At 39.8% G+C, this 9,791-nt stretch overlaps 1 protein-coding gene across 1 annotated transcript; it reads right to left on the reverse strand.

Moving 5' to 3' along the window:
* Nucleotides 1–858: 858 nt before the first annotated feature.
* Nucleotides 859–9,768, reverse strand: SLC25A31 (solute carrier family 25 member 31). Its single transcript, XM_026051969.1, has 6 exons — nucleotides 9,552–9,768; nucleotides 8,726–8,853; nucleotides 6,356–6,473; nucleotides 5,296–5,450; nucleotides 4,950–5,075; nucleotides 859–1,721 (listed from the first exon to the last, which is right to left on the reverse strand). The coding sequence occupies exons 1-6, from the start codon at nucleotides 9,766–9,768 to the stop codon at nucleotides 1,521–1,523; spliced, it is 945 nt and encodes a 314-aa protein (XP_025907754.1). The 3' UTR covers nucleotides 859–1,520.
* Nucleotides 9,769–9,791: the final 23 nt, after the last annotated feature.

Raw genomic sequence — 9,791 nt, forward strand, 5'->3', positions numbered from 1 at the left:
CCCCGCGCGGAGTTCTACTTTTGTGTTAAATTTGACCCTTTCGCGGCCGCGGAGGGYGGAAAACCGCCACCCTATGGGGCTGGCGGGGGGCAAGGGCCAAGAGGGCGGCAGGCCCCGCAGCAGCCTCGCCCAGTGGCACTGGGGGCGGCTGCGGCACGCTGGCGCCATGGCTGCCGGCCCCTTTGGGGCAACCAGGACTGTGGGAGCCCTGAGGGCAAGGCGGCAGCCCGCGCCCGCCCGGCAGCACTGCGGGGCCGCGCCGAGATCCCGGTGGCGACAAGGAAGCGCCCGGGGCCTTTCCACGTGCTGCACTGGGAGCTCGGCTCCTGTGGTTAGAGACGAGATGGCAAGCGGGCTAAACCAAACCTTGCAAGTTACGCAGGAACAAAACCGGTTTGCAGGGCTCTGCGCCAGAGCGATTGCTCCGTCTGGGAGCGCGAAGCCATTTCACCCATGCCAGCTGGGCAAAAAGCTGCAGCCTGTTGGGTGTGCCAGCACTCGTGCCTCCGGACAGCACCGGGAAGGGTGTCAGTGCGTGAGCGTCTGCAGTGCGCTGGGCTCTGCCGCGTCCGACTGCCCATCCTCGGCCTGCACATCGCAACTGGTCTTGGATAAGGGAAGATTTTTTTAAATGAATTCGAGGATGTGAGGACCTCATGTGAAGCTGAGTGGTCTGTGAGGCACATCAAGGGTGCTTCCCGCCTCAACTTCTGTGAAACTTATTTAAATAGATGCCTCCTAAATGCTTTTAGTCCCCAAATCACCACTATTCTGCAAAAAAATTGGGTTTTCTTTCCCTGTATAAAATTATTACCCTCAAAGGTAAAAATAAGTCTCCCCAGGAAATGAAGATTGAGAGATTTATCTTTATTACAAGGAAGAATCCTGGACCATTTTACATTTCCTGAAGAAATAATGTATTAACATATGCTTGAAAAGTTAAATGACTTCTGAATGTTTGAGGAGACCAGAAAAAGAGAGAGAGGGAGAGACAGAGAGAGAGGTAGGAGTTACTGTATTTCTAAATGCTAACTTATCAAAAAAACTGTTAAAACTTCTTTCCAGCCTGTCCTGGTCTTTAAAAAAGCATGTAAAGCAGCAACAGCCTAGAATAAGGTTTTCCTTTTTATTGTGGTTTATGTAGAAACTGGGGCAAGCTCAACTGTGGAGATACTTACAATGGGATTTGCTGACAGGCTAGGTAAGCTGCTGATAGCAAGTATATTCAAGCACATGCTGTACTGTAAAATCAAGATGTGTAACATTTAGCATCAATAAACAGAAACATTCAGGACTTTAAACGAGGTAAGCATTTTCTGGAATTAATTTCTTGAATGAAAACAGTGCTCTCTAGTTCCCTCAAAACAAAGTATTTGATTTAGTACATGCTTATTCATAGAAACATCTAAATGATTCTACAGTTTGAGTTGTGTAACGTTTCAACTAAAAAACATGCCATGAAAACAATGAAAAGCCTATCATGTACATTGTACAAACAGAATAGATGTTCATCCACTATTTTAATCAGATCCTGAACCATCTGAAGTATCAAGATGGAAAACCTCCTTAATTTTGTCATAAAGGACCAACACCAGGGCTCCTCCTGTTCCACGAAGGATGTTGGAGAACGCTCCGTGGAAAAAGGCATTAAGCCCCTCTCGCTGGTATATTTTCAGAAAGCAGTCAATGGTTCCTTTATACTGACGCTCAGTCTCCCCACTCTGCATTCAAATAATAAAGACAAATCATTACCGCACGGCACTGAGAAAAGACACTTGGATGCTCAGAACAATTTGTCTTCCTTTGCTAAAGAACGCTACAGAAAGCTTCCTCATGCTTCACCTACTCCAAGGTGCAAGGCAAGATCTTTTCACTAATAAATATTCATCTGATGTAATGCTCTGTTAGCTGGTTCCTACCGCTAAATTTAGAAAGGCTGTGATCCTTCTTGTGATGCTTCTTTTAAGCTTTACCGGCAAGTAGAAGGCTTAGGAGTTAAATGAGGTCGCTCCAGTCCTAAGAGTGTCTCAATACTTCAGAAACTTTTACATTGCATTTTCATCTCCTTTTTAGTACCACTGCAGTAACTTGTAGACTTCACTTCATTAGCAACCAAAAGAGTCCATCCAGCAGCCATCTGTTTTCCAAAAATCATTAAGGTCCTGATTATCATGATAATGGAAAAACACAGAGAGGCTGAGGAGCGTAGCCCCAACTACTGTCATGCTTACATGTGAAGGATCAAACRCAGGAGGAGCAGAGTCTTCACTAACAAAAAATAAGTACACTTTTCCAGATAGATTAATGCCAAATTGCTGCCTCTATGTAAAATCCTACTGGAAACAAGACACTACTATTTTGCTCTTTCTTTTTGGATTCGACCTGAATTAGCTACATCTCAAGCCAAACCCAGCCGCATTTTGTCACCGGCAGATTTTTACAGTGGGCAAAGCCAGGTCAGCTGGCTCTGTAAACAGGTGCCTCCCCCYGCACTCGCGTCAGGGCAGCCTGTAACATCAGTGGTGCTATAAGAGGATGTGATGCTAAACTGCATCTAAGCAGCACCARCGTCACTGCCTGCTGCCTCAGATTGACACTTCTCTCACTCCACGACACTTCTTAGGGAGTGTGCTCTAAGCTGGCAGAAGTTAACTCTGCTCTAAGAACTCGATTCAGAAATGCTTATTCTCTAAAAATAGGCACATCAGGGATTATCATATTACACACTGTGTCTCTTTTTGTACAGGAGAGCCAGTACGATTTTGTAAGAAGTATTGCATTTTAATTAGTGATTCACAAACAGAATGATTACTCGCAGTTTGATTCAAAACCTAAGGAAGTCTGTAAGAACTCATTCCACTGATAACAGTGCTGTTCTCCTAAAAATGCTGCATACAGTCTCAGTGTTGGAGCTACAGTGGCCAAAAGATTCCATCTGGCTCTAAGATTACAAGTCAAATTTGCTAAAATAATTGATTTACTGAGATTCTTCAGGTATTTGAYTTGKAAATAAACTGAAGGCAGRTAATCATCGCCATTAGCAGACAAATATTTTTCAGAAATCTGGAACCCAATTCTCTATGTCCTGCACCTCAGGTATTTATCTCATCTTTACAAAATATATATGGATTGCTAACTATGTTACATTATACTGCAAGCCTTGAGTATCCAGCTTGTCTCCTGAATGTTTACATAAGATTTTAGCTGTAAGTTTCTACACRTCATATAATAGCACAAGATTATGTCTATAGAGGATATCTTGCTTAGTTTACACTCTCGTATCTACAGGTAGGAAAGTCAACTTTGAATTTTCTGATGAAGATGGCGTTACATGTTATACCTTCTAGAAATTAATGTGAAGTCACTATCATTTTCCTGAATATAATAGATGCAGGAAATACAGCAAAGACAAATATTCACATAAAACTATATAACAAACATAGGAAAGTAGAGCTAAAAAGCACTTGAAATAATGTTTTTCATCTACTTAAATACATGCAGATTAATGGATACTTGTTAATAAGTGTTAGTGCTAAACTAACAGAGCTAACTTCTACCCAAGCACTAACAGTACTGTGCTCATTATTGGAGAAAGCTMTCCTGACTGCCAAATATACTTTTAATTGAAGAAATAAAAGGCACTATATTTAATCACAGCTTCTTCTGAGAACAGAGTGTCACAGTAAGAAACTGGTTCCAAAGGTACACTGTTAATTTCACCACCATAAAAATCATACTGAATGGCAGTTGTATTCATAGGTGAAGCTGCAGAACAATAGCTCATTTCTAAAAACTGAAAGAAACAAGGACAGCATATATAGTATACCTATACTTGTAAGTACAACATACACATCTTCTCATTTGCTCATCTTGTTCCTTCTAGGYTAGAAAAATCTTTTTATTTCATATGATTACTATTTATATTTTTCACATTCTTGGTACTATTCTCTTTCCTAGTGGCAAAAAACAGAAATACATGCAATCCTTCTAATAAGGCCAACTTGGAGAAGCACAGGTACATATGAACGAAACAGCACTAACTGTAGGTGTTACTGCTAATTAAGTGGATAAAACAGAATCTAAACACAGTGCAATAAAGTATGACAGGAAGAAGTCAGCAGCAACAATGGTGTTTGTGCACTGCAGGCTTTTAAGATTTTGTTTTTTTAGGACAGATTACCAGAGGTATGTGGGCATTACGTCAGATGTTAAATATCTCCTGAGATTTTCTGAAATCACCTAAACAAGTTTTATGCCTACATTTGTTTTGATTTTCCTTTGACTTCCTGGGGTACTAAAAGATACTCCTGAAATAAAATCTACTCTCAATCTGACAACCTTTTGTAATTCCAGATGGCTAAACCTTCTCAGAGATACAGGGAAGAAGGTCAAGAAATGTTCAGTTCTTTTCCTTGTTACAGGATGATCTAAATAGAGAGAACTTGCTTTATGAAATATGCCTTAAACTATTTTAACTACCTAATAAAATCACCTCATAGCTAGCAACAAGATCTAACAGTAACAACTAATAAGGCATCATATCTAATCAAATACAGCTAAGTGTTTCTCAGCTTGTATTGAGGTTTGAAGATTTCTGATTCTATTTCAGGCCTGATGAAGGGCTCCTTGCCACAGAGCCGGGCTAGTGAGAGATTTTACATCTATCCACAACTCTATCTTATTCCAATTATCTGGCTTCTGAGCAGAAATATTGAGTTTCTAGAGAAAGCCAGAAACTTTCTCTAGGAAAGYTTCTAGCCGTGGTGTGAACTAAAGACATTTCTTAGACTCCCACAGTACTATTGCTTAGATTTTTCTTCTTTTCTTTCTGGAGATATTTCTTCCTTTTCTGCAGACAGTCCCAAACACTGTAAGGCTATATATTGCTAACTCACATATAAAACTATAAAAAAATATTTTTCAGAAAAGAATTGCAATTTAGACCATACCTGCATCATCATGCGTCTCCTGACAGTGTCAAAGGGATAAGACAGTATTCCTGAGAAGGTAGTCACAACTTGGGCAATGAAAAAGGAAAAAATGAATGGAGTTTGTTTTGGATTTGGCAATAATCCCTGCAAAATAAAGTAACAAGAACAGTCTGTGCCAGTTCTTTAAAACATGTGTCAAATGTGGTATCAAGTATCATTTGGCTAATTTTTACTGTTAACCATACTATAAAACAACTTAGTTCTTCTGAAATATACTCTCTGTTGAGCATAAGTAACTACAGAAACAATAGCTAATGCTGTTCAAAACATCTTGCATGGATACATTTTTGTTCATAAGAAGTACCTTAATGGTGTCATAACATCCAAAATAAGAGGCTCGGTACACAATGATTCCCTGCACTGAAACACCAAAGCCCTGGTACAGGCCAATGACTCCGTCTGACTTTGCAACTTTAACAATGCAGTCACCAAGTCCCTGGAACTGTCGCTCAGCAGCACCTAATACAGAAGAAAGTTTCTATGAAGTAACATGCATATTCTTAGGCTTTACAGAACCCTTCATTTTAGGACAAAGCTACATTGCAAGACTGAAACATTTAACACAGCAAAATTGTAAGAAMAGTATAATAGATCATTCTGTTTCCTGCACTTAAGACCAAAGCACAAAGAAATTCAGGCACATGGATGGATGAGGACATGTTATGAATTCTGATGAGGACTAGTCATTCTAGCAAAAATAAATTCAAATAAAAAGTCAAACAGGTACTGGCATCCAGCTGTTGAAACACATTCAGGCCAAATAACTTATCATTTCCATTTTGTCCCCATTCAGCAGTATACTTGTATATGATTGAAAATAAAATCTTCCATGCAGTCCTAACTCTCCACTCTCTCCCTATGTATTCTTACTAAAGTTTATGGYGAGTAGTATTCCTTTAAGCTTTGACTTGAAGACACTATCTACAATGTGTGACAAATACACAAAATCCAAAATAAAAGAATAATCAATCAAACCCTGCCAAGTACAGGACAGGAATAGGGCAAGTCAGGCATCTGACTCTTAGGGCAACCCTTCAAGGTCTATAGAGTCAGAGGCATTCATTTATCCAGTCATAGACAAATCAGAAAACCAAGGACAATAAGGAGCACATACTTTTGTTTTTCTCTGCTCTACTGCCTTCCAGACACTGCTTTAGAGAAATTAATTTTAACTGTCTGAATGAAAGAAAAGTACACCTAGAATATATTCTACCCCAAAACTTTGCTGACAATTTTCAATTGATACTCTGTCAAAAATATCTTTCTCTAAAATGAGATAAATATAAATAACTAAAATGAGATAAATAAAAATAACCCAAAATACATGAGATATATTGGAAATGTCATAAAAGAGCTTTTACTACCTTTCCCAATGTCAGCAGCTAGCCGGGTCCGGGCAAAGTCTAATGGATACACTACACACAAGGATGTTGCTCCTGCTGCTCCACCGGAAGCCAGGTTGGCCAAAAACCATCTCCAGAACTGAAATACAAAAACTACTGTGTACGATTATGAATATACAGTATCACATAATTATACATAATTACCTAATATTGACCTTTGATGTAGATACTGAATGAACTTTTTTTAAACACGGAAAATTAGATCATTCTAAAACATGAGATTATTTTCAAATTAATACATTAAAAATGGTAGTTGCAGAGTAAGACATACTCTTAGGTACTTGTGAGGTACCTAATAATCTGAAAAGACATGCTGTCCATCTTTGCTTTTATTATAAAATATTTATAAGCTCTTTTCTTGTTCAAGTTCTGAATTACACAGTGCTTCTGTGACCCAGATAGCAGATAACATCTTACTGATCTATAATTGTCCAGTGCTGCACGATGATCTCCCTGATGTAACTGCTCTCATCAACTCTCCGTGATGAATGCAGAAACAGAACAATCCATATACTTACATGGTGGCCTACGCTGCTTACCAAATAGGAAAAAGATAACGACAGAAAAAGAGACGTTTTGCAAAACATTTCTCATAGCACTGCTAACCTGAAAAGGAAACACAGGTACAAGTATCTGCAGCAAATGCAGACCAGGCAGAGGTATCCAATAGGGCTTTTCTTCGCTAGTGCAGCAGCAGCACGGAGCTCAGGGCAGGTTAACTGCCTTGTATTTTATCTGTTTTGTGGAAGACTTGGCCACCCGCCCTGGTTCGTGTCACTGCAGAAACTGTTGCTGACTGCAATAGCAGGAAGGGGAGAGGACAGCTGCAGTTTCAAGATGCTTGGTTGTGTCTCTATTCCCTTCAATACTAAGTGTCTGGTGTGTAGATATAGCTTGTCTTTCTAAGCAGAAGCTACTTTACTCTTTAATTCTCATAATCTGAAGTTTTCAATATTTTTTTTCTAAAGATAACCCAATTAAGCAAAAACTATTGCGTATAGCAATACTCTAGTCTTGATTTCCTATCCYGTACAAAACACATCCCAAACATCCCAACATCCTGAACTTTAATAACATAAATTCTGCTTCGCTCAATATTATATTTCTAAATAAATTAATCCTGAGTGCTATTCATGGAATGTTTCTAAAATTTGAGTCACAAGTACATACACATGCAAGCCATCTGGAAACATTTCTATGAGATGGAAAAGAGATTTGAAGAACTATAAACACTGTGTTATTTACATCATGCATGTTCTACTTTTTCCACACAAAGAAAAGAAAGAAATGGTAACCTTAAACTCTTTACATATGAATTAGCTCTAATTGAAAAAGGACAGCTCAAGAATTTGCATGCAATACAAGGAGATTAATCAAACTTTAATGATTGACAGCATTCCTGTTGGTCAGCACCATTAGGAAAGCCTGGGGCAAGAACAGTATCTGGCACCGCAGAAAAAAAAATGTCAGAAGAGAAAGCACAGAACATTAGGTTTTTGTTTTAACTCTGAAAACTTAACCTCACAAAATCCTAAAAAAGATAATCTAAGACAGACACAAGTACAGCAGATCTTTCAGCTATTTTCACATGAAACAAATTAGATACTTATTTTCCATTCTGCTGATATGAATTAATTATATGCATGAAATTTGTCCAATGCCAGCATCAACATTTCACAGTTCCAGATTTGTCCTACTTTTATAATTAATTTTGTGGATATAGACTGAGGTGTCTTTGCATGAGCCCATCCAAGTTGAGGAACTTTTCCCAGTCACAGAGAATTGCAATATAAGGTACTAGAGACCAAAAATTCAGACAGCCGTTTGTACCATAACCTGGGAGTGTTTTTTTTTTTTCCCACCCTCTGATGTATTGAGATTAGAGTTTTAGGTCATGCAGTTTTAACTGTGAAAATGCAACTAGGCTTTCGGACAAGGTCCAAAATTTTAAGTGCCAGAATACAAGTAACCAGTCTTATTACTTTCATCTGTTAACTCCAGAATAATTACATACTCCAAACAAAGCTCTGAAAAACTCAACTGATTTATTATAGGCAGCTATTCACATGAACCTCATAAAGTTATTAATCATTAGAGATTAAAAAGAGATTTTAACATTTTTCATTGTTTTCTATAGTAAATTATGCAGTAAGCCATGCTCACTGTTTCTTATTATAAAGCAAAGGTGAACTCTTAAAAAAATCTAACCATCACACTGCTGCTAATTACCAACCATCTTGAAAGAAAGCACTGCCAGGAATTGCACCGATCTCATCTGAAACTCAAGCTGTTTACTGATTAAACAGAACTAAGACACAACAAATTATTTACCTGTGTGTCTTTATCCACTTTGGACATGAAAATCTGTTTGTATTTGTCCTTAAAAGCAAAGTTTAGAGCTTGTGTTGGAAAATACCGGAGGACATTCGCAAAATTGCCACGCCAGAAGCTGAAAAATCCTACAGAAAGGAAATGATTAAAATTACTTTTACAATGTATGTATTGCATTGAGTACATCATATGATATTCTTCCTACAATTCTGCTTTGGTACAAGTTGTAGCAAAGGTAAAAAMCGACCTATTTCAGGTCTTCTACTTTCCAGGCATTTGGCACTAGAAATCTTTATTTATTCTGATGCTTACACACTGATGTCTGCACTAGGTGTTTGCACAAGGACATCTCCTAGAACTACAAGAGAAGCACTAATAATGCTGGGACAAAGGAGGAAATTTTTGACCTCTCTACTTCCCAAGTCTAGGGATACCTATGCATACTATAGCGTGGAAACTGGTAAGGTTTCACTAAAGTGCGTAGTGTTGTTTTACTCTTGCAGCCTGTACACGCCATTTTAGCTTCTACAGAGGGTGCTCAGGCCCCACATTAAAGCAATGGTCAAATTATACAAATGATCAAAAACTTAGAGGCTCTTTGCAATTACAGTCTTGCCAGTGGCACACTGGACTTTTTTTTTTTTTTTTTTTTTTTTTTTCCAAACCCCACACCTGAGGATGCCACCGGTGGCCTCACTCTCTCTCAAAGAGCAGCTCTCTTCTGATAACCAACCGCCAGGGCAGGAAGAAGCTCCTCTTTGCCACCGCAGCTCGTATTTGGGGGGTAACCGCCAGGGAGGAAGGGAGGGCGGGCGGCGGTGCCTACCCTGCTCGCGGGGGATGCGCACGAAGCAGTCGATCATGCCCTTGTACTGCTGCTCCGCGCGGATCTGCTTGGACGAGGCCTGCACCTGCAGCAGCAGCTTCACGCGCTCGATGGGCGCCACGGCCGTCTTGGAGATGGCGGCCGCCACGCCGCCGGCCAGCAGGTCCTTGCCGAAGGAGATGGGGTCGAAAACGCGCTCGCCGCGCGCGCCCGCCATGCCCCGCGCCCAACGGCCGCCGC

The sequence above is a fragment of the Nothoprocta perdicaria genome, unplaced genomic scaffold (genome assembly GCF_003342845.1).
Source record: "Nothoprocta perdicaria isolate Ctin4 unplaced genomic scaffold, notPer1 scaffold_81, whole genome shotgun sequence".
NCBI classification, from domain to species: domain Eukaryota; kingdom Metazoa; phylum Chordata; class Aves; order Tinamiformes; family Tinamidae; genus Nothoprocta; species Nothoprocta perdicaria.